The sequence below is a fragment of the Corvus moneduloides genome, chromosome 16, assembly GCF_009650955.1.
Source record: "Corvus moneduloides isolate bCorMon1 chromosome 16, bCorMon1.pri, whole genome shotgun sequence".
Taxonomy (NCBI): domain Eukaryota; kingdom Metazoa; phylum Chordata; class Aves; order Passeriformes; family Corvidae; genus Corvus; species Corvus moneduloides.
The window spans coordinates 16,681,618-16,706,360 of NC_045491.1; the positions used below are offsets into that span (position 1 = coordinate 16,681,618).

The 24,743-nt window shown below is 50.8% G+C and overlaps 2 protein-coding genes across 2 annotated transcripts; one reads left to right on the forward strand and one right to left on the reverse strand.

Moving 5' to 3' along the window:
* Window positions 1-1,095: 1,095 nt before the first annotated feature.
* Window positions 1,096-9,922, forward strand: VRK3 (VRK serine/threonine kinase 3). The gene is made up of 12 exons (XM_032126030.1): window positions 1,096-1,203; window positions 1,278-1,603; window positions 3,075-3,127; window positions 4,804-4,870; window positions 5,612-5,696; window positions 6,144-6,246; window positions 6,606-6,698; window positions 6,886-7,018; window positions 7,776-7,896; window positions 8,187-8,245; window positions 8,870-9,018; window positions 9,605-9,922. The coding sequence occupies exons 1-11, from the start codon at window positions 1,109-1,111 to the stop codon at window positions 9,016-9,018; spliced, it is 1,284 nt and encodes a 427-aa protein (XP_031981921.1). The 5' UTR covers window positions 1,096-1,108; the 3' UTR covers window positions 9,605-9,922.
* A 234-nt stretch (window positions 9,923-10,156) lies between these two features.
* CCNF (cyclin F) lies at window positions 10,157-22,338 on the reverse strand. Its single transcript, XM_032126029.1, has 17 exons — window positions 22,235-22,338; window positions 20,658-20,812; window positions 20,137-20,243; window positions 19,347-19,414; window positions 18,670-18,863; window positions 18,291-18,344; window positions 17,659-17,763; window positions 17,044-17,121; window positions 16,515-16,666; window positions 15,644-15,808; window positions 14,659-14,782; window positions 14,130-14,310; window positions 13,101-13,188; window positions 12,607-12,706; window positions 12,202-12,332; window positions 11,848-12,017; window positions 10,157-11,342 (listed from the first exon to the last, which is right to left on the reverse strand). Exons 1-17 carry the CDS (start codon window positions 22,245-22,247, stop codon window positions 10,945-10,947), a joined length of 2,283 nt encoding a protein of 760 aa, XP_031981920.1. The 5' UTR covers window positions 22,248-22,338; the 3' UTR covers window positions 10,157-10,944.
* Window positions 22,339-24,743: the final 2,405 nt, after the last annotated feature.

Consider the following 24,743-nt stretch of genomic DNA (forward strand, 5'->3'; position numbering starts at 1 on the left):
CACCTGCAGTGATTGAGAAGGGGCAACCAGCCCGTGGCACAATCAGGTCTGTGCAGCACACCCTGTGTGGAGACACTTCTTCCAAGCCCTGGAGCCCCACGGTGGGCTCAGTCAGGGGGTTCATACCTCAGGTGTTATTTCCTGCTGCATTCCACCACTGCTCCACCTTCCACCATTGGCACACCAAGCTCACTCCTGCTTCACGCTAAGCTTTGGTGGGAGCAGCTGCTCCACTCAAGCTCTTCATACGATGAGCAGTTGCCTTCCAGATCCGCTTTGCTCCTTTCTCGCACACAGTGGCTGGTGTTCCATGGCTCACTGAGATGGGCTTTGAAAAACATCTTTACATGTGAGGTGTTCTGTGGGACAAGAACCAGGTCCCTACTGCCCCCACCTCGCCTGCCTCTGCTACCCCTTGCTGGGCACCTTCCCCAGGCAAACCCTGGCTTCAGCCCACCTGATGGGAAAGGCTTCAGTCCACCTACACCTCTTTTAAGGAAACGGTGCCTGCTTGAGGTGTAGAATGTACGCAAGGGATGGGATACACAGGTGCATACACTGAATACACAGCCCTGTGCCACAAATTAACTCCTGCACTCATTAACTTGTGAGCGCCTGTTCTGCAGTCCCAAGGTCCTTTCTGAGTAATTTTCTGGTGTCTTTTATGCGAAAACACTCGGCCCCAGAAAGCAGCGCTGGGGGCACGGCCTGAGGGCATCCCGAGGCTGCGCTGGCCCCCGGAGCAGCCTGACCTCCTGTGACCTCCTGTGACCCCGGAGAGCCCGCGGGCCGCGGGACCGCGAGCCCCGGTGCCCCCTCGGAGGCCCCATGCGCCCTCATAGCCCCGGCGTCCCTTCAGAGCGCCGATGTCCCCTCACAGCCCCGGTATTCCCTCACAGCCCCGGTGCTCACTCAGAAGCCCTGGTGCTCACTCAGAAGCCCCTATGTTCCCTTCAGATCCCGATGTCCCCTCACAGCCCGGGGGTCCCGTTAGACATCCCCTATCCCCTCAGACCCGCGGTGCTCCACCGCAGCCCCGCTGCCCTGCCAGGCCGAGGCGCGGCGCGGGCGGGCGCATGCGCGGTGGTGCGGGCGGGCCCGGGGTGCCATGTCGGGCCGGAGGGCGCGCGGGCGGCGCGGGACGGGGGCAGGGACACCGAGCCTGGAGCGGCCGTGGGCGGAGGTGTCCGGCGACTCCCCGAGGTGCCGGGGGCGGCGGGAGCGGGGCGGTGGAAGCGGGGCGGCGGGCGGGCGCTGACGCTATCCGTGTCCCGCAGGCCCAGCCGGTTCTGCCCGCAGTGCGGGCTCGCCGTGGAGCCCGCGTTCCGCTTTTGCCCGGCCTGCGGCGGGAGGCTGCCCGCGCCGCCCGAGGAGCACACCGAGCCCGCAGCGCCGGCCCCGAGCCCGCCGCCGACCCCCAGCCCCGTCGCCTCCCCCTCCCCGCGGGCGGCCGCGGTCCGGCTGGGGCCCCGCTCGCCCCGCAAGCCCCGGCCCGGCCCGGCCCGGCCGCTCCCGGCGGACACGGTGCTGACGGACCAGGGCGGGCGGCGGTGGAGGCTGGTGCGGCTGCTGGAGCAGGACGGCCGCGGGCTGGTGTACGAAGGTGCTGTGGGGCCCGGGGCGGGCGGGGGCCCGGAGGCGAGGGGGGCATGTCCGGCTCTGGGTTCGGCGACGGCTGTGGGAGCATCCCGAAACCCCCAGAGCCCGCGGAGTGGGTGACGCTGCGGTGTCCGCCGGCCTGGCAGTGACCCACAGGCTCGCAGGATCCAGCATTCATACAATTCATACAATATCCTGAGCTGGAAGGGACCCACAAGTACCCTGGAGTCCAGCTCCCAGCCCTGCACAGACACCCCAACAACCCCACCCTGGGCATCCCTGGCAGCGCTGTCCAAACGCTCCTGGAGCTCTGGCAGCCTCGGGGCCGTGCCCATTCCCTGGGGAGCCTGGGCAGTGCCCAGCAGCCTCTGGGGAAGAACCTTTCCCTGATATCCAACCTAAACCTTCCCTGGCACAGCTCCAGCTGGGAGCTGCTCTCACTGGGCATCTGCCTGTCAGCCACTCTGCCACCAGCATAGTATCAAGCCGAGGCCAGGCTGCTTTGTTACCATGAAGCGTGCATCGTTGGGGCCACACTTCCTCTTTCTGTTCTTTAAGATCAAAAAACTATTTGCTGGTAATGTACAGGAGTTCCTGTGCTGTAAGGGGTGTCACTACCCACTAAATGTCAATTCTCAGCCTGTTTTGGGGCCAAAGAAAGCAACTACACCACATAGGCTGCTTCTCAGCCATTTAGTGAGTGCTGATCTTTTCAGTCTGTTTGTAAACTTCCAAAGGGGAGTTTCTGATCTTCTTCTCTCTTGTTAATTTGGAAACTGCCCAAGAGGAATTTTCTCCATTACCAAGTTTTGCCTGATATTTGGCTTTACTTTCTTTTTCATTATTCAAGCTGTTGCATAATAAAGCCTGAGCATCCACCTATGTGTTTTAAAAGACGTGATAAAAAGGAAAATCAATAGTGAAGGGTGCTTTTATAGAAATAGGTTTCAGGTGATGAGCTGCAGGTAACCTGTGGATAGCACTTGGTCTTAGAGCAAGAGAAGAGGAACTGCCCTGAGGCCAAGTCATGGGTGCAAATCCTTTTGGAGAAGGGAGGCCACATACAACTCTAACATCCATACAGAGCAGAGGGACTTGGCATCCCTCACAGATTTGTCAAAACCATGGAGTGAGCTGGAGGGAATGCTCAGCAAATAAATTTGGGGATGCCTTTGAGGTTCTACTAATGATCTATTCTTTATATACCCCTCAAAGCACCCCCATACTGTAGCCATGCCCCGATGCTTCTGTGACTTAAGCAGAACTGCACTCACAGCATGTCAGGGTGCTGAGCCCCTGGAACAAGGTAAGAACTATTTTGTAGTGATCTGGAAAGGCGCTGTCACAGAGGTTGCTTTGCAAAGCTCAAGGGAAAGAAGCAGAGGATGAGTAAATCCAGCTGCACAGGCTGCACTCAATGATTCAAAACCTCTTTTTGATGCTCCTGTAACCACATCTGTTCCATCCTTCCACAGCGCAGTCAGCATCTGGAACCTGTCCTCAAAAGCAAAGCTACTCCCTCAAACTTGTGAGTTTTGATCTGTTTGGGTAAGGAATAGTGCATAGAGTACTGTGTGTGGACCTGTTTGGCTGAGAGTATCTGAAGAATCTGGAGAGAATGGTCAGAGAGGCCCCTGCTAGGGAGCTGGATACAACCCCCTGATGGTATTGTGCTGGGATTTCAGTACCAGTTGGCTTTTCTGTTAAAGGTATGAAGAAAATGGATACAAGGACTAAAAAAACCCCGAAGCCTTAATCACAGAAGGTTGCTGCTTTGATTGACCAGGCTCAGGAACCTGCAGAAGTGAACTTGGTGGTGTGAGGTGGATACCTTGATTCAGGAATATCAGACCAACTTTTCTCCTCTCTGGCAGGTGTGCACACACCCTGCTGAAGTCTGGGGAAACTGGAGAGGTTGGAATTTGGTGCTGTGCTGAGGCTGTGTGAGAGCCAGCATGGAGACACTGTGTGAAGTCAGAGCACACTCTGAAATCAAATAGGAATTATAGTTGGAGTTCTGAGCCAGCTTTCCAGGCACTTGTCAATACCTTGGGTTCTCCAGAAATGTGTTATTTCCAGTTCTGTGGTGGGAATTCAGTCAATTGATTTTCAGTAGCTCACAAACCAGAGCTGAAAGACTGTTTTCTTGTCTGCTGTGGCTCTTGGGGGTTGCTGGTCTGTAGGAGGGCCAGTGCTGACTTATGGCTCTGTGGGGCTCTTGCAGGCACTCAGACAATCCCTCTGCCTTTTGTCAGAGGAGACATGTAAGAGGATGGAGAAGGAATACAGTGTTGATGAGAAAAATCTGCTAAGTGCCACAAAACTAAAACCAGTAGGTGGGAAAGTGTAATCACTTCTATAGGCAACACTCCCAGCTTCTCTGTTTTGTACCTTTTGGCTGCTCGGTGGTCTGCTGAGCACTGTGGAGTGTGATATGGCACATGAGAGCATTTTGGCTCTGGGGTTTGATGGCCCACATGGGCTCACAGGCAGGATGCAGAGTGAAATACCCTCTGGGATGTGGTCTGTGTTGTCGGGAGCCTGCTGTTCCTCCAGCTACCTTTGATACCAGTTTTGTATCAAACCAGGTAGAACAGAACACTGCTGCTTTCTCCCATGCATGATAGCTGCTGTTCTGAGTTAGTGTGGAATGAGTGTGTAGGCACAGCCATACTGAGTGTAAACTGTGTGTAGTCGAGGTCACTCGATGACAGCAAGATCTCAAATGTTACAAAGGCAGACTTTTTTCTCTCACTTTCTCACAGCTAGAATAGATATTACAGCTCTCTGTTGAGACTTGCCTCAATAGTTTGTAGAAATACCCTCATCCCTGCTGTGGCTGAGAAGATCATGTCTGGCTCCCTTTAACGTAAGAGCTCTGGGACCAGAGCTCTCTCCATGCTGTGCCTGGGCTGCACTGCCTGGCTGTTTTTAACCCTCAGACAGCTGTAAATGGGCTGCTGGAAAGGCCCAGCCTGAGATGGCCCCTCCCCTGCTCTGTGCTGATGCTCAGAGTTTATGTGGTTGTTAGGGGCAGCATTAAATAGGGAACCAAGACACCTGAGCTCTGTTCTCAGCTCTGTTAGTTGATCTTTGCTTTCCTTAAAATGAGTAGTGAATGTTTTGTAGAAATCTTACCCAAGTTTCCCTTTCCAGCAGGATGTGTGTGGCTGAAGTAATGCTCCTCCTTCCTGTTCCCTTTAGGATACCAAAGATGGGAGGATCTACAATGAACAGAATTTCTTCCAGCGAGCTGCCAAGGCAGGCACAGGTTGGTGCTTCTTGGGAGGGCAAGGACTAAGGATAACTGGCATTCCTCTCTCAACAGTTATGTGAATCTCTTGGAAGGCCAGGCTAGGATAAATTAATCCCCTGCTCAGTTAGTGCCAGAGTGCTGAGGAGTTCAGTCAGTGCCAGTTCTCCCAGCAGTCGGTGTGCTGTAGGACAGTGCAGTATGAGCACAGCTTTCTCACTCTCCTCACTCTGTCTTGATGTGTCTGGGAGCTGTCCAGCTCTGCAGCCTGACTCACCTTGGCTCACTCTCCTGTCCCTCTTCCATGGGTGGTTCTGTCAGCTGCTCTCTGGTATCAACTCCATTGATCCCAAAACCTGAGCAAGAGCAAAGCTGCCCAGAGAATGTGGGCAGGGGGGATGGAGGAATTTATGTCAAATCTACACTTCTAGAAGAACTGTAAAAATCTGCTTGTCCATCCCCCTCTCTCTCCCCCCTCTCCTTGTTTTCCCTAGCCCTGTAGCAATCCCATGCCTTAGCCTGCTCTGGTATTCCCAGAATCTTGCCCGTTCTATTCCCGCTCTACAGTGCTATATGCATTGACATGCCAATACTCCCCCACATCAGACTGGAATTCTGGGAACAGAGTCAGCATGAGAGGCTTCCCACTGTCAGCTGTCCAGGGCAGAGCAGACCTTCAGAGGAGGAGCATCCCTAACTCCTTCCTCCTAGAGCTCCTCAGCAGCATCTGCTGCACTGTCCTCTTCTCTCCCCTTGTAGTGGAGAAGTGGAAGAGGTGGCATTCCGTGCCGCTGCTGGGCATCCCCAATTGCGTTGGCTTTGGACTGCATGCAGACAGCTACAGGTGAGATGACCGAGCTCTTGGGCTGCCTGAGCATCTCTGGCTTTCCCTCTCCTCTGCTTGCTGTCTGCTAGTCCTTTTGTCATTGTCCCCTGGGCTCCTGACCTTAGGCACTGCTCCTGTCATTTATTAAATGCTTTGCCTCTCATTGCTTTGTTTCCTTCAGTCCTTGTGTTGCTGGTGAAGTTACTGCTTTTGCTGCTCAGGACAGGAGACACCTTATTCTGGTCCTTGACACTTAACACAAAGGGGAGACTCAGGCTGTGTGTCTGCAGCACATGACGAGCACATCTGTCTCCTTTATAAGAAGTTTTCTCTCACCAAAAGTCAAGAAGTGTTTGCCCAGGTCAGCTTGGAGTCGAAGTGGGGTCCAGTGGATCACTTGACAAGTGTCACAGGGTCTCCAAACCAGGCAGGTACTGCCATGTGCAAAGCCCTTTTCTCCTGCAGGTTTTTGGTGTTCTCTGACTTGGGGCGATCTCTTCAGTTGGTCCTGAGCGATGGCCTGCACCTGCTGAGGGAGAAGGCAGCTTTTCAGATTGCAATTCGTGTGGTATGTGGACAACCAATCCTTCCCAAGAGACTTTTTCAGAAAATACTTCTAACTTCCTTCTGGATCGCCCAGAGGTGTTTTAAAGCTCCTCCAGGGGCTTGGGTGGGGGTATCTTAAATAGCATCTTTCAAGCCTCCTGTAAACTTCAGTAGCATCCTTTCAGCACTGTGTCACCTTGAAGGAATTTGGGATAAGAAGAATGACTAAGACCTGACCTTTGAACTTGAAGGCTGTGAGATGTCGTGTTTTTAGTGCTCTTCCCCATGGCTGCAGGGAGCTGGGGAAGGTCCAGCTCAGTGATAACCAGGGTGCTGCAGGAGCCTGCGTGGATCTGATATGCTTCCCCTGTTTATTCCCAGCTAGACTGCCTGGAGTACATTCATGAGAATGAGTATGTGCATGGGGACATCACTGCTGAGAACATCTATTTGAACCCAGCAGACCTCACACAGGTAGGGAACAGGAGCAGTGCTGCCAGGGAAGGGCGCTGGAGGTGGGATTGTGATAGGGGATAAGGGAGCCCCCAGGTCCCTGCCTTGGGCAGCCAGCAGAGCAGGCTGGGCAGTGCTCAGGCAGGGGCTGTGGGGCAGCACTGGGGGCTGCACCTCACTCAGGTGGGTGCTCTGTGCTGGCCTGCAGGTGACCCTTGCTGGCTATGGCTTCGCGTTCCGGTACTGCCCCGGGGGGAAGCACGTGGCTCGGCGCGAGGGCAGCAGGACCCCTCACGAGGGCACGGTGGAGTTCATCAGCCTGGACAGCCACAAGGGCGCAGGTGGGTCGGGGTTTGTGACACGTGCTGGAGCTGTTCCTGTGGTGGTGCCCTGGAGCTGGGGCTCCTCGCTGGTGTTGCTGGTACTGCTGCTTTCCAGGCATTCACATGCACCAGGAACTGCGTTCCTGTTTGGGCTGTTCACTCCTGCCTCCTGATGGCTGCTGTGTTGGGACTTGCCAGGTCACTCAGTGACTGCAGCAGGGATGTTCCTGCTCCATCTGGAGCCTTGGCTGCTGGAGGCGTGTGGGGAATAGAAAACAGCCCTTCGTGCTAGCTTAGCAGGGATCTGTTTCAAGCCAGACTGGATCCCTGCCCAAAACAGATTTGCAGCAGGCTGTGCTCTGACCTTGAAGCAATGAGAGCTGGAAGGGCATTTAAATCATAGAATCACTTTGGTTGGAAAAGACCTTTTAAGATCATTGAGTCCAGCTGTAAACCCAGCACTTCCAAGGTCACCACTAACCCAACTTTCCAAGTGCCACATCTACATGACTTTTAAATCCCTTCAGGGATGGGGACTTCACACTACCCTGGGCAGCCTGTGCCAAATTCCGTCCTTCTCCTGGCTGGGATGTGACTGCTCTTTCACAGTGTTCAGGAAATCTTCCCTCAGAGGCTGGGAGGTGATTCCTAAACTATTTGAGTTAGCAGGCTCCCAGGAGTATTGATATCCCAGAGCACATCTCATGAAGCTCTTGGATCTCTTTACTTCTGCCCCTTCATGAGTGACATGTGAATGTCTCGTGCTTCCCATCAGGACCATCTCGACGGAGTGACTTGGAATCTCTGGGCTACTGTCTTCTGAAATGGCTCTGTGGCATTTTGCCTTGGTCTGATGAGCTGGACAAAGTAGGAGCTGTGGTGGAACAGAAAGAAAGGTAGGAGAAGTCATCTACTCTTTTGGGAAATGCTTAGCAGAAAGCAGCAAGGGGGGGTTTTGACTGAAATCCCCTGGTCATGATACGCTGTTGGGCTGTGGTACATCCTGCAGCCAAGGCTGAGCCTGGCCCCAGGGTGTTTGGTGAACCCCAAGTTCTGCTTCATCCAGAACATGGCCATCTGAATTCAGCCTTCTGGGGATTTTTTTTGTCCCTGTTGTCAATGCCAGGTGCTCAGGCACCTGGTCCATTGCTTCTCACCTGACAGGACTCTGTGCTGACTATTCCAGGTACAGACAGGATGTGAGATGCCTTCTCCGACTGTGCTTCAGGCAGAGATCCATTCCAGGTATGGGCTTGCTCTCAGTGGCAATGGGACTCAGGGATGGAGGACTGACTGTGCCTGAAGCCAGAACTTTCTCTGCTGGGCTGCTGGTCCAGAGTGGCTTCTAATGGTGATGGTGACCAAGCATGAATTATCTGGCAGGCTGGGAACAAATCCCTTGTTCTCTCGTACAGGAGAACAAGGGCTGCTTCCCATGATCTGCTTTCATGAACCTTGCTGAAGGGACAGGTGTGCTGGTGGGTTTAGAAATGCAGCATCTGGGGCTAGAGGTCACTTCCCCATCCCATTTTGTTGCCCAGAGAAGCTGTGGCTGCCCCATCCCTGAAGTGTCCAAGGCTAGGTTGGACAGGCTTGGAGCAACCTGGGCTAGTGGAAGGTGTCCCTGCCCATGGCAGGGGGTGGAAGGAGATGGGCTTCAAGGTCCCTTCCAACCCAAGCCAGCTGGTGATTCTATTTTATTCTGTAATTCTGTGATTCTGTCTTTGAGCTTCATATTAGCTGTGGTTTGGTTTTCCTCTCTGTGCAGCTGCCTGGGAGGGTGGGTGAGCTGGCCGTAGGACAAGCAGCCTGAAATGGCCATTTGGCAGCTGGAGTTTCTGTGCTGCTCCAGTGTGAGTCTCTTTGCAGATGGCCTGGAGAGCTACCTGGAGCAGGTGATGGCACTGGAGTACGAGGAGAAGCCTGACTACACGGCCCTGCGGCAGCTCTTTGGGAAGGCACTGGAAAAGATGAAAGCTTCAGCTTATGACTCTGTGGATGTCCGAGTAGTGCCCTAGGTGAGTGCTGGGAGCTGCTGCGTGTGCCCTGTGCTGCCACAGGCAGGTGAGGGCAGAGCAGGCGTGGCTGTGACATCGCTCCAGCTGAGACCAACCTGCTCCTCCTGTCATTCCCTATTGAAACCAGTCCAGTGCTACACGAAGCCAGGCTATGTTTCCTCAAGTTTTTCTGGAAATAACTTGCTCATGAAGGAATACAACAAGGGTTACTAAAGGCTGAAGGGGGCTGCAGGCTGGGGAGGTGATGCAAACTCATGCCATCTTGGTAATTTTTTCTTTTTTTAAATCTGAAGCTCTGGGCTGTACTTTTTGCTTTTCTCTCTCAGAAAGCAGCCTGTAGTTCTGGTTTTAGTGCCTCAGCCCTGAGGCAGTGGTGGTTCTCAAGCCCAGGTGCTGTTTTAGCCATGAGGCACCTCCAAGAGTGAGGCTTGATACAGAACCAGATACGGTTTTAGTGCAGGGCTGCATCAGCCAAAGCTCTGCATCCAGCAGCAGGAACACAGAGCCAACTCTTCACCTAATTTCCTCTTTGTGGGAAGGAGTTTAAACTGATTCATCTTCCCCTTCTCTGCTTTTATTTTTTCAGATCAAGAAAACTTGCACAAGAAGAGTTCAGAGCTTTCTGCAGTGAGGCCTTTCCCAGATATATTTTAACTTTTACTAGTTTTAGAATGAGAGAGGTTTTTATAAGCGTTTTCTTCCCATGTTAATGTGACCCAGTGCTGAAGTCTGAGCTGCTGCTGTACCAAGTTAATGTGAAGACACTCCTGCATGGCAGCTCAGGGGAAGCAGTAGCTGGAGAACTGCAGTGGAGCCACCATGAGCCAGGAAACCGAATCAGGGATTTTCTTTTTTGAACGAGAGTGGCAGTACATGGTTTTGTAATAAACTTTGTGGACAAGTACTCAAGGCTGCTGTTGGCTATTTGGCACATTCAAGGCCTTTCTGGGGCTCCTGTAGGGTTGTGAGGGTGGTTTGAGCCCTGTGCTCCTTGTGAGATTTGTGTAAATAGCCTTCAGGCAGTGCCACTGCAATTTAACCATTAGAACTCAGCTCAGGGCTAAACCCTGACCTCATCCCAGCAGTTCTCCAAGCCTCAGGCCACGGAATGAGGGGAAGGAAGACCGGGACCCATCTCTAATAACAAAATGATTTATAAAAAAAACGGACAGTAAACACTCACTACACTGTGTGTATCTGAACTGTTGCCAATGCCACAGTAACTTCTAAAGAGTCCTGGAGTCCAGTTCCAGTGTTAACTTCAGTGACATCTTTTTGAAGTCTTGTACCTTGGTATTCCAATGTTCACTATGTGTTAAGGCACAGAAGGACTTTTCAGGTGAGGAAAACATGGCAACAAGAGAAGAGGCAAATGAGGTTTAAACCATGTGAGAGGTAGGTGAGAGAGCAGCTCAGACCTGCAGTGAGCCTTCATTTACCTCTGGGGTTTTTCAATAAAAACCTTGTATCAGTGCAGCAAATGCCATAGACAAGAAGAGAAGGGAGCTGAGGGAGACCTGGACAGAGTAAAAAGGCAGCACAACCTCAAAATAGGTCTTTCAAGTGGAAGAGTTCAAGCATAGTGTTACATTCAGGAACTTGAGAACCACTGTCAATTCATTTCATTCATAGTGCCAGGCCTCAGAGGAAGCAAGGGACAGGACAGTTCTGTCACTAAGAGGGATGACAACTGGGCTATAAAGTTTTAGAGAGAGAGCAGAACCTTAGCAAAGGATGAGACAATAGGGGATACGTAAAAAGGCAGCTGTGAAGGGAGGAAATAGCCCAGATGTACAAGATAGACAAGGTTGAAGGGAAGGGGGTTGTTCTTTTGGAGGTATTTACAATTATTCACTACCATCCCTGTATGACTGCAACAGAAATACAGTTTCCAGGAATCCTGGAAAAGTTAAAAGCATGAAGAAATCAGAGGCTTAAGAAGCCCAAGTTCAGCCTTTCTTCAGTGTGTTCTGCCATGTTTTTTCTCTTGACTTGCCTCCTGTGCAGGTAATGGGGCTGGCAGGGCTCCCTGTTCATGGCATTGCTGTGGGGCAGTGCTGAGGTAGGTTTGGGAGGAGCTCCAGGGCTGCCTTCAACAGAAGATGTAGGACTGGCAGTGTTGACAGAAGAGTAGCCCGAGCTCCCCTCTGGGTTGGGATTCCTTGGGGTGAGATATGCCCCTGGCAACTCCCCCTCCCTGTGGGGTGCCCTGGAGCCATCCCACTCCCCAGGCAGGCTGTCCTCATCACTGGAGTCTTGGGCACAGTGCTCTGCAGGGTCCAGGTACAGCACTGTCACATCCAGGATCCCACTGGGGCTGGTCACTGCAGGATGGGAGAAGAGAAACCTTAGTTTGTCCCAATCCAGCACCAAGTAGGCACTCAGCACAGAGCCAAGCAGAAAAAAGCCAAGCAAGAGTCAACCTTCTGTCTGCTCACACAGCATCTTTTCTTCCCTCAGACTATCTGAACAGGTACTAAGCTGTTAGAAAATGAGCAGCCAGGCCCAGGGTCAGCAAAACCCAACAGCTAATTAGTGTTTCTAAGACAGTGGCTCTTTCATCACATTTGGTGCACTGCAAACAGCCTGACTTTGAAATGCTGAGCAAATACAAAACCCGTCATCATGTTCTGAAGCAGTGCAGAGAAAGAACAGATAGATACCTCTGAGAGAGTTTAACAATTATAACCACGGGGGAAGGGGAAGAGTTTTTCCAACTGGTCTTCAGCTGAAAGTTCAGGCATCTGGTGCCTGAGAAACAGTTTTAAGCAAAAATGAAAAGACAAGTTTAATCTTCTTGGCTGCTTTTTCTAAGAATAAACTGCTCACCATCTCCTTCTCGCTCGCCTTCGCTTTCCTGATCACCTTCATAACCAGAGCAGGAATCTAAACTCCAGTCGAGGAAGTTGTCCAGCAGACTTTCTTCCTGGGAGGACAGCTCTGCTGTGGGTGTAGTCACAAAGCTGCCTCTGTCATCCTGAATGCTGTCTTCCCTCCTTCTATAGCAAAAAACCCCAGAAATCACATGTTAAAAGCCAAGGCTTTTCTAGCTCTTTTAAATAGGTATGTCAAGATGGTGACAGGAAAACTTACTGTATTTAGGAATGAAACCTCAGGGTACCAGAGAGGAGGAAAGCCTCGGGCTGATCTTCAGAGCCACTGACAGCCATGAGTTACACTCACCTTTTAGCTCTCTTTCCAGAGGGAGAGCTGAGAAAAGTCTGAATTTCCACCACGTTCCTGTGCAAGGGACTGGGTGCTGGGTCCTCCTGTTTCACACCCAACAATGAACAGAGCTGGCTGTAACTCATAACCTAAAATATTAAATAAAGAAATAGATAAAAAAAATGAAAGTGCCTACAAGAATTAGACCATGAGATTGTCATAAGAACTAAATAGCCAGAAGGAGGCTATTTATTTTGTAGGAGAACTCTGTCCCAGCAAGTTCTTCCCACAAGCACTCAAACATCAATTAAGAGTCCCTGCAACTCAAGTTTTAAACTGCCACTTTATTCACCCAGCCTGCCATGGGGCAGCAGCTCTGCTCTGGGTGTCAGGCAGCAGCAGATGCAGCCACAGCTCACCCACCTGTTCTTTGCCTATTTCTTCATAGCGCTCGTCTTCAAATCGCTGTTTCACTGCCATTAGGGACACCTGCCTATAGTCCTTTGGGACATCGTCGTGGAAGCTGCAAAGAAAGATTAAAACCCCCATCTTAGAACAGATTCTATGAAACAATATTAAGAAAACCCGCCAAGTTAGGTACTGTCCCTCTATGCCCCTCAGTGCTGTGTAAGGCAGTTGGTGTTTCAGCAGCTTCATCAGGACACCTGGTGGCTTCTGAGCATGTGAGCATCTAATTCCTTTTCTGTCCCCATTTTTTGTGACCCAGGGCCAGACCAGCTGGCAGAAATAGAACAGCTGTCCCTGAAGTGAATCTTAGTGCCTTGTGCAGGGGAGCAAGGCAGTTACCCAAAGGCCCCTCCTTCACTGGGAAGGGCTGACTGTACAGGTGCAGCACATCTGCAAGAGCTGCAATCCAAGTAGTCATGTGCCCCCCCGAAGAGTCCCAAAACCATTACCACTTTTGGTGGAGGCTCAGCACACAGGGCAAGAGGTCTTCTTGAGAGAAACCAGTGCACTCAGACAGCTGGCTGGTCCAGGGGTGTGCTGGAGAAGAGAGTGCACATTCATGTATTGAATTACATATTCATAAAGTGCAGTAGTTCTGTAGTCAGACAGCTTTTTTTTTTTAACAGGATAAGGATCATGATCTTTGCAAGCTTATGCCTGTCCATAGTTTGTTCATGTTCACAACTGGCTTCAAGGATAAGTTTATTGCCAAACTGATGTTATACCTAAAGATAGAAATCTTCAGTGTCATTGAAACACAAAGCTTGCATCATCTGATGCTAATGCTCCAGTTCATCACTGCTATTAAGAGGTAAAATAGAATCAGAAAATCATGGAATGGTTTGAGTTGGAAGGGACTTCAAAGCCCACCTCATTCCACCCCCTGCCATGGGCAGGGACACCTTCCACTGTCCCAGGTTGCTCCAAGCCCCAATGTCCAGCCTGGCCTTGGACACTGCCAGGGATCCAGGGGCAGCCCCAGCTGCTCTGGGCACCCTGTGCCAGGGCCTGCCCACCCTCCCAGGGAACAATTCCTTCCCAGTATCCCATTCATCCCTGCCCTCTGGCAGCGGGAAGCCATTCCCCCTTGTCCTGTATCTCTAGGCCCTTGTAAGTAGACTCTGCCCATGTCTCCTGTCAGCTCCCTTCAGGTACTGGAAGGCCACAATTAGGTCACCCTGAAGCTTTTCTTCTCCAGGCTGAACAATCCCAATTCTCCCAGCCTTTCCTCACAGCAGAGCTGTTCCAGCCCTCTAGTCATCTTGGTTGCCCAATACAGCCAAACAGGCTGAACTCAGCTCTTCATTCTGAATTCTTATACCTGTCCTCCTCTTTTCCACTCTTCTCTCCACCTCCCCCAGCCAAGTGACTGGGACATCTTGCCTAAAGACAAGCTAACACCCCAAAAAAATCTCCCTAGAAAGAGAAGGCAGACTGGCACACCATGCTACAGCTCCACTTGAGGTAAGATGGCTTACCTTGCCCATGCAGCATCTTGGCCAGCAGCAGTGCAGCAGCAGCCAGCTGGGCTGGGGAGTACACACTGAGGCTCGTGTTCAGGAGGGACAGCTCACAGATGAAGCTGTACAGGTGAAGAGTTCTTCTCTCCAGTGAGACGATGCTTGACAGAACTTCTTTGTAGTCCAAAATGGTGGGTATCTAGTGCAGAAAGGAGAACAGAGGTTGGAAATACAAGACCAGCACAAAGCATTTAGAACAGCTGTTTCCAGGTGCTGGGTTTTGTTTGTTTGGGGCTTTTTTGTTTAACTACTACATTGACATTGAAACATTCTCCAGTGAGAGAATAAATGGCTTCTTAAAATTGAAGTTTGAATCTCTAGAGAAGGCAGAGGTTTCTGTATCTGCATGCTCTGAGACATGCACAGGCTCCACAGCTGATTGAGAACACCGACAGAAACCCCCAACTCCTTAGATGAGAACTGCTACAGCCTGACTTGACTAGCAGCCCAATGGGGGGGAAATATTACATCTACTTTCCAAACTCACCCTTATCTTTCCTTCTAAGGCAGAAATGATCTCGCCCATCATTCTGACCAACTCTTCATATTTGTAGGAGTTGTCTGTCAGCCACACAGCTTCCCGTATCGTCAGCATCTCTTTGCTGATGAAACTGCAATGTTAAATAACCAGTTAGCCCCAGCAGAAAGGGGATTTGTGCACTCATGGCAGATAATCCATCCACAATGACCAGAGTTAAATAACTTCACAAGGTACTTTCCCAGGTAGACCAGGAAAGAAAGCATTGCAGCTCTTTATTTCATTCTGTAAGATGGAACTACCTACTGGAACATTCCTAATCTGGAATGTTCTTCCTAATACAGAAGAAATTCTTGGCTGTGAGTGCTGAGGCCCTGGCACAGGGTGCCCAGAGAAGCTGTGGCTGCCCCTGGATCCCTGGAAGTGTCCAAGGCCAGGCTGGACTTTGGGGCTTGGAGCAGCCTGGGACAGTGGAAGGTGTCCCTGCCCATGGCAGAGGGGTGTAATGAGACAATCTAACTCAAACCAGTCTGTGATTCTGTGATCCTAATGCTTCATCTATGAAGCCTCTCCTAGGCTGAGATGCAAGATATTAAGGAAATGAACACAGAAGGATAATCTTCCACCAGCCCTTGCAGTTCATCTGAGTGTAACAGGCTCAACTATGGATCACTGCTGCTGTTACTCCTTTCCAGCTTTCTCATGCCAATATGGTATCAAAGACTCCAGTTGCTGAAGGAATGCATTTAGAGCAATCCACAGCTATGATCATGTGTCTAAATAAGAAAAAAACCTGCAAGGAACTACCTTTTTTGCCTCATCTAGAGTCTGTGTTTGTATGTAAACGCAGTTAAGCAGCAGTCAAAGTAGAGGGAAGTCAGAGAGTCTTTCCAGTATTACAAGCAAGGGATGGGGTTGGGGGAGAAGTTTGAGCTGCAGGAAAGAATCTGGATGATCACAATGACCACCCCTGCTCACCAGCCAGAACCCTCACCGTGTGCAAATGACCATGCAGGCTATTCCCAAAAGCTGGAGCCGAGCACGAGGTACGGGTCTCAGCTTCAAGTAACGATCCACACATCCCACTGTCATGTGAAGGCACAGGCTAGAAAAGTCCTTCATGGTAGCCACTTCCACCAGCCAATCCACCAGGATATACCTAGAACAGGAAGAGAGACTTAAGGAAGGACTTGGGAAGTGGTGTCCCACACCATGACATCCAAGTGAGGAATGAGCCGGGCCAAGCAGAGCAGGGATAAGTGTTCCTGAGATGCCTCCCAAGAGAAGAGCCAACTCCCTCAAGTGGGGTTGTGGCTGTGGTGGGTTTTCTTGCAGCCCTCCTGGAAAACCTGCCTGCTCCATCCCCTCCCTGCACACCAACACACACAGTGGAGGAGCTGGAGATGTGTGTGTGTGGTCACAGGGCCACGATCCCATTGCCATTACAGAGCCATGGTGGGACACCCGTGTGGCTGGAATGCTGCCACGGATGGTAACGTGCTTTTTTAGGAAAGGAATGCCAGCAAGGGGAAGTTGGTGGAGCTGCCCTACATGTGAGAGAGCAACCAGAATGGATCAAAATCTACCTAAAAAAAAGATAAGGGACTTACAGATAAGGGCAGGCTAACACAGGTGACACTGCTGTGGGTGTTTATTCAGGAAAGGAGCCAATAAGGACTTTGGACAAGGGAGAACGGCTTCACACTGACAGATGGCAGGGCTAGATGGGATATTGCGAAGAAATTCTTCCCTGTGAGGCCCTGGCACAGATTGCCCAGAAAAGCTGTAGAGGGAATGTAGAGATGTGGAGGGAAATAAGGAATGGTTTCTGCTGTGGGGCCTCACTCCTGGATCCAAGTTCCTACCTCATTATTTCATTCATTCCTTTCTGCACAGTGAAGATGCTTTGCTTGCTGATAGGAAGGGAAGCTTGAAAGATTTGAGAAACCATTTCCCTGGAAGATTTTGCTTCTAATCCTAGTTGGTTTCCATTCCCACAAGCTTTGGCTAAAGCTATCTGTAGTAGAGAGAACACAAAAGAAAGTATGCTTATTTTACCAAATGAAAACTAGGGCAGCAGAGGATGGTCCTCTAATTTTCCTGCTGAAACAGTGAACATGACAAACTACTTGAACTGGTAGTTCTTAGTTTGTTTAAATGTTGAGCACACAGATTATTTAGGGCCAGTCATCAAAAGATGCATCTTTACTCCATTCTGCCACAGGTGTGCAGTAATTTCCCAAAGAAGAGAATCTGCAGAGTAGATACAGACGTGCACATAAAGACATTACTCAGCAATGCTGGTCCTGCTTCTAAAAAGAGAAATCTAAACTTACAATGGCAGCACAGAAAGGACCAAATAAAGACTCTTTTTCTGGGAAAACTCAGTCTTACCTGTGCTTCCCAGCAGCCCTTGGCTGCGTAGTCTCGTAGCTTCCTGAGACTTTGGAGGTATCTGCCAGGATCCGACATCTACAGAGAGCAACACAAACAGATGTAAAAACCCACAGCCTTTACACAGCAAACAGAGGCATTGTAGCACCAACATCCAGAGAAAAAACACTACCTGGAGGTACATCCATTATTTCAGCAACAGGTCTGTTTCTCATCATGACATCACTGTTTTTAAGAACCCTTTTTCAGTTCTTGCCCAAGGTCTCACAGGAAATGAGAGCAGTCACTCAGGATTCCAAGGTGAGAGCTTTGGCAGATCTATTAATGACAAGGCAGGAGCCTCCCCCTCCTGTTTCCCAGAGCCCTGGGATCACTGGCCAGCAGTGCCCAAGCCTTCAGCAGAGTTGGACTAAAGCAACTTCTGTGGCACCTTGGCTACAACTGCTTGTAGCCAGGCAGACACCAAAGCTCATTTCAGAGAGTTCTTAGCACTCTCCTTGTTTAAGAAGGTAAGCTCTGAGGAACAGCAATTGCTTTCTGAGGACATTTCTTGCACATAACAGAGATCCAGAAGTTAGTGTAAAAGTTGTCTAGAGACAAAAAATGACTACTTACAGCAGCTTTTCTGTTGTTTTCCCAAAGGAGGTAGGAGCTGATTAAACAACCCTGTTTTGATGATTCTTCAAGCATTTCAAGGGATTCTTTTTTTTTTCCTTCATCCTAAAAACAAAAGGCATATATTGGTATTCTTTCTGTCCAGACAAGTGGATGCCTCAACATTTCAGAAGCTACAGAATACTGTGCTAAAGCTACACAGCAGAATCCATTCCTTGGCAGCCTCTCAGGAATGCTCCCACTTCCACTCAGTGCTGCCATTTGCAGATGCATGCTCTGAGAGCTTCTCCTCAGCCAGACAAATGCAGTTTGGCTTGCTTGCCACTGAAGGCTTTTTATTTTAATTTTTGTTTTGCTAGGCACTACAACTGGAAGACCTCCTTTGAGACCTGAACATACTGCAAGCCCATAATTAAGCCAAAATTAATTTCACTGTTTGTACAATTCAATAAAGTAAGTTAATAATGTTCCTTTAAACAACCAGTAAATTAAACTCACGAGAACAGAAACTCCTGGGCCACTGGAGGAGTAAAAGAGCATCTGGGTGATTTATTTTTTTTTTAATCAAGGTAAACAGCATTAGCATCACCACAAAAAAAACCCAAACACATCACATCAGAAATAATGCTCACCTCAAAGAAATTCAAGACCTTAGCCAAGCTGTGGAGAATAGATCCTTTCTGAGCCTGAAGAAAGCATCAAGACAAAGCATTGTTAAACCACAGCAATTCTTGCTAGTAATTCCAGACTACAGTTTTGGTTTATCTTTCAATCACTCCTCCCCCTTGCTTTTCTCTATGTTTTGTTATCCCTGAGATAGCACTGAACCTCTCAGAAGAGACGCTACAGGCCTCCAGCACTCATGATCTCTCATGTGCAGTTTGGCAATGAGTTCAATAAAATGTCTGAGCCACAGTCAGAGGCTCCTTGGGGAAACAAAAGTATTTTTTCCAAAATAATGAGACACAGTTACTGACGTAAGGTAAAGCCAAGGGCAGAAAGAAACCTGACCTTGTTGAGCTGACACTCTGCCTTGAGACTCTCGTAGACCACAGCTTTACAGCAGCTTCCAGAGAAGGACCAGGGAGGACGGATGAACAGCCAGATAAAGGGGACTGCACACACATTCAGGTGCTCTGCCAAGCTGAAGTAGTGAGATGCCTTTATTCCGTTCACTTCTGCACGCCCATGGCCCGTGATGGACACTGAACCGGAGAGAAAGCCAGGAATCAAGTAGAGTTTGTTCACAATGCCTGCTTGGCATTCAGTCAAACCAAGACACACGAGGAAACAATCAGGAAAAGGTTGAACTGTCTCTTTCCTTTAGAGCCTTAAAAATCACGGAGATTGCTAAAGAAGGAAAATCTTACTACAGTCAGGCTGTAGGAACACATAACCTAAGTTGGGGAGTTCAGTCTGCAAATACCAACTGCCTTGCCAGGACCCTGTGCGAGGAGGCTCCTCCTGTCACTTTTCAGGCCCTTTTGATACATTTATCACAATACCAAAGTAGCCGAGTTTGATCACAAGTTTGCAGAGGATAACTCCTAACCCTGAATTCCCAGGCTCTATCCTGTCCCATCACTGAACACCTGGCAGCTTCCTGGAAAGTGCCTAAGCAGAGCAATGTAAAACTTCCTTGTGCTATGTCATGGTCCCAAAGCCCCAGGACAAACTCCCACACTTACGGCCTTCGTTGTACAGGTATGCCAAGCTCAGCTTCACAGCAGCTTCAAAGTTACCACTTTCAGCAGCCCTGAAGGGCAAACAGAGAAGACACTTGAGGTTGAAATCCTTCCTAGCACCAGAATCCACAGTTTGGTCCTTGTGCCCTGAAGGACATGCATCAAAACATGAAGCCCTTGTGTTCCTCCCTCCCAAACTGATGTGCACATAGTGGTCTGCCTCAGAAAGAAAAGAGGTGACAGTCAGAAGCAAAACCATTATCATGACATTTAAACCTGTTAAAGAAACCTCTGACACCAATGGATCCCCTTCAAATCAGATGGATAAAAAGATGTTTCCCATCTTTTTAAAGCAGATTTATTATTACCCTTTCAAACTTTGTTACTGAAATTCACCTGTTTTTCAATATACTGGTTTGCACAAGAAGTGACCAAGCCATCTCAGATTTAGAAACAGCATTATTCTCTGGAGCCCCTGACCTCACTTGTTCATTCACATGGAAGCACCAGAAAGAGGTTTTAGGGAATGTGCTATGTTCCAGTCTGGAATATTAATGCCTGTGAAGAGAAATAACTTTGGTATATGCAATAGGTCCTGCTCTGGTTAAAGAGACAGCAGTGACCACCTGCAGCTTAGACCTGAAATCAGCCATTTTTTCATTCCTAAAGCAAATATTTCCCCTCTTCGTACAAGTCAGATGCCCCAACTACACTGAGGACTGATTAGAACAGTTAATCTTCCTTCAAACAACCTCTTCTAAAAGACCAGACAAATTTGATGTTCAAAACTTACCTTTCAAACATCCTCAGATTGTTTGGAGATGGCCACAAGTCTTGGAAACTTGCATGTGCCCAAACACTGGAATGATTATCCACAAGGTACTTAAGATGTGAGTGCACCTGCATGGAGGGAACACAAAATAATGATTACCAAAATAAAAGGACCAACAGAAGAACAGGTCTCTGCAATCTTATTTTAGAGAAGTAACTAATTAATCACAAGTTATGTTTAACTTGTTGCCTGCCTGATAAGCAGTAAGGCAAGAGATGCCAAACCAAACCAATTTGTTCAACCACAGTAATCTGGCAGGACAATTGCCACAGAAAAGGTACAAAAAGCAGTCAAATACTGCTGCTACTCTTAACTTGAGCAGTGAGAAATGAAACTGTTCCTGGGATAGCAAAAATCTAAACCCTGCAGAAACTCTTTGGGTTTCTTCAGGCTCACTGTGAGATGAGAAGCCGTGTGCATCCAGGCTCCTGAAGGCAGAGCTGAGCAGTGGTGCCTGGCAGAGGGAAAGCTACAGCACTTACAGCTCTGACTGAGAGGATGTCTGCAGCAGGGAGGCCCTTCAGGATGTGAAACAGGACATCCTCGGGGAGGTTCAAGAACGTCAGGACTCGAGGCCGTTTTATTATCCTTCGCTTTGAAGGGAAAGAAAAGCATCTGGAACATCTACAGTGAACCACTGGAAAAGAAAAACACAGGACACTTCAGTCAGTGATGGAACAGCACAAGGAAAAAAGGTACTACAGAGTATTACACACATACAAAGGTGTTCACTTGAGCACTTCTTCACTGCAGCACAGGACACGGCAAACATATTAACGAGGGAAATATAGCTCGTGCCACATAATGCCACAAGAATAAGCCACAGAGCAGAAAGGGCTTGTTCAAACTGGTTAATGAAGCCAAGAGACTCAGAAGGGGTGGCTCATGCTCAAGTGTTCTTCACCAAGAGCCCCTCTGAGCCCTGACTCCTGTGACCATGTTTAGTAGGGACAAACAGTTCGGCTGTCCCTGCTCAGTAGTAACAAATGGTTTAACTGTCACAGTTATCATTTCATTTACCTCCCCCATGCCCCAACTTTTCCTTCTCAACTGACACCAGTCCCTGGAACACAACCAGAGATATTAGGAAGACCACCAAGCCTACGCAAGCCTATCTTTCCAAGCAGTTGCTGCCAGGGGTGCCAATGGAAGACCCATTGCCTATATCTTCTGGAGTATTACTCCAATGCAATAATATATATTTTTTTATATATATCCACACGCACACATATATATACAAAATGTATTATCTTCAGCAGTATTATTGCCATGAAAATGAAACGGACACCCAAACTGGGATGCCAGTTCAGCCTATATGAGCATCCAAATAGAGAGCAGGGGGTACATGAGCAATTCAGTGAAAACTCCATTTCTACAGACAGGAAGTGGCACAGGTTAATTTCCAATGTGCTGCTTCACGAAACCAGAGTGGTTTAAACTGGAAGAGAACTCTGGGGGTCACCCGGTCCAACGGCCGCGCCAAGGGGGGCAGGACCACATCCAGGTGGCTTTGAACAACTGCAAGGATGTGGATGCCACAATCGCTCTGGGCAATCAAGTACCATCGTTCAGCCACCGTTACAGTAAAAACCACTTACTTTTGAACGGGGTTTCCTGCACATTACTGTGCACCCTGCAAACTCACAGACGCCCGAGATGTTATTCCACGCGCAATATACATCTTGACCCCTTGGCTTTGAGGCCAGGAGCGCTCAGTCGCCAGCCACAGCCACGGACCCAGAGGTCATAGAGGGGCTGAGGTACGGCCCCGGCGGGCAGCAGAGCGCGGGCAGAGCCGGCCCCGAGCCCCCGCCGGGCCGGGCCGGGCCGGGCCGCTCCCGCCGCGTTTGAATTTGGGCGCGCAGCCGTCGGCCCGGCCCCCACCCGCTGCCGGTCCCGGTGGTCCCTCAGCACGGGCTCGGTGTATCCCGTTAACCCCCGCCCTCAGACCTCCTCAGGAGGCGCCCAGCAGGCTGAGCCCGCTCTGGAGCCGCCCCTCAGCGCGGAAGGACCGGGAAACAGCAGCACCCACGGAGCCCGTGAACACATCCGCACTCACCGCCCGCCTTCATCGCGGCGCGTCCGCGGGGACTAAGCGGGCGGACACAGCGCCCTGCCCGGCTCCAAGAGAGCGGCACAGGCGGAGGAGGGACCGGAGCGCCGGGGGCGGGCGGGGACTGCGGGGCTGACACGCCCCGCTCGCAGCGCGGGCGCGCCCAGTGAGCGCCGGGAGCTGCGGGAGCCCCGCCCGCCAGGCCCGCCCGCCGCGCCACCGCCCCGCCCACCTCCCGCGCGCACTTGTTTTAAACACAGCAGGCTCTGTCATTGGCCGGGAGGCCGGTGGGGGCGGGGCCTGGCCCGCCCTGCGCGCTGTGATTGGTCGGTGAGGATGCGAATTCGAATTGGGGCAGTTGGCGGTTCGATCCTCTGGCGCAGCGGCGCATGCGCGGGCAGCACGGCGCCCCCTGCCGTGTGGGGCGGTGCGGAGAAACGGGGGCGAGGCGCTTCCCCTCACGGCGCCGTCGCCATGTTCCTGTGGTCTCGTTATCCCGGGCCGGCGGCGGGTTCGGGGCACAGCGGCGGCCCTGGATCCCTCAGGGGCCAGGATTCCCTTCTCCTCTCTTGGCCCAAGCCGGCAGTAGCTGTCCCTGCCGGTGCGGTGTCGCTCACAGTCACCTATGCTTGGCCGAGGCTACCTGGCCGAGGGAGCATTGGGGGCTTATTGCTGCCTGATGATCTCCAGCTTGAACATCCAGTGCCTGAGGGTGTCTGTGCTGGAGCTAAAGCAGCAGGGAGGTCATTGCATGTCCCAGCCCGGGCTGGGGGTGACCTGCTGGCCAGCAGCTTTGCAGAGAAGGCTCCAGGGGTTGCAACTGCCCCTGACCAGCCGTGTGTCCTGGGGCCAAGGTGGGGGATCCTGGGGTGTGAAGGGCATTGCCAGCAGGTCAGGGAGGGGATGTGTTCAGCCCTGGTGTGGCTCATCTGGAATGCTGTGTTCTGGGCTCCTCAGGACAGTAGGGACATGAAGCTTCTGGAGCGGGTATAGAATTGTAGAATGGAAGGGACCTGAAGGACCGTCCAGTTCCACTCCCTGCCATGGGCAGGAACACCTTCCACTGTTCCAGGTTGCTCCAACCCCTGTCCATCCTGGCCTTGAACACTTCCAGAGAGATGGGGCGGCCACAGCTTCTCTGGGCACCCTGTGCCAAGGCTCACCTCCCTCACAGCCAATAATTTCTTCCTAATAAGCTAACCCTGGCAGTGGGAAGCCATTCCCTCTTGTCCTGTCCCTCCAGGCCCTTGTCTCAAGTCCCTGTCCAGTTCTCTTGAAGACCCTTTAAGCACTGGAAGGGGCTCTAAGGTCTCCCTGGAGCCTTCTCCAGGCTGAACACCCGCAGCTCTCCCAGCCTGGCTCCAGAGCAGGAGAGTTCCAGCTCCTGCAGCATCTCCCTTGCTTCCTCTGGATCTGCTGGAGCAGGTCCACAGAGGGAAGGTGATGAAGGGACTGGAGCATCTCCCTGATGAGGAAAGGCTGAGGGAGCTGGGGCTGTTCAGCCTCAAGAGGACACACAGCTGAGAGTGGCCCTCATCCATATTTGTCAGTGTCTGCAGGGAGAGGTCAGAACATGGACCAGGATCTGCTCCGTGGGGCCCAGCACGAGAGGCAACGGGCAAAAAATGGAACACAGGATATTCCATCTGAACATGAAGAACTTTCCTGTGCACATGACTGAGCACTGAACAGGCTGCCCAGACAGCGGTGGACTCTCGCTCACTGGAGATACTCAGAACCCACCTGGACACAATCCTGTGTCATGTGCTCTGGGATGGCCCTGCTTCAGCAGGGAGGTGGCACCATTTGATCAGAAGACCGCTGTGGTCTTTTCCAGCCTGAACCATTCTGTGCTTCCTGCTGGGGGAAGGAACCAGGGGCTGCCTGGACAGAGTCTGTTTCTGATGTCCTGAGCTGCAACCTTGTCTCATCCCTCCCCAGCACACCCCTGTTCCTGCCCCTTCCTGGCCTTGTGTGGGGGCGAGGGGGAATTAGGCAGACAATTGGGAGTCAAAGTTCAAACCTGAGTGTAGGATTCAGAGGAAAGCCCTGATCCTCACATGGCAAAGGGCAGAGTGGGATAAGGAGGTGTATTGAAAAGGCTGGCAGGCAAACAAGCAATGTAGGGAAAATCAGATATTGAGTTCAGTCGGCTGAACACTTTTGTGAGTCTTAAGACTCCCAAGACTTAAAAGCAGTGAGAACAGGAGCCCTTGTTTTGTAGGACATGAAATGACTGCACCCCAATTAGCGGTGGCTGGAAACTTTCCCAGCGTTGTACCTTGAATAAACATCATCAATCCCAGCAGAGCTGAGGTTTGTTCCTGGTAGCATGTATGAGATTTGTTTGAGGATTTTACAAGCGCTTTTCATTGTTAGAACATGAACTCTGGATGCTTCTCTCCACCCGCATTCTTGCAGGGGGTTGGAATAGCTTTGAAATCTCACTAGAGATCTCATTTTATGGTTGGGGAGGCTGAGTTCAGGTAGCCTGATGGCTTCTCCGAGCCCACCC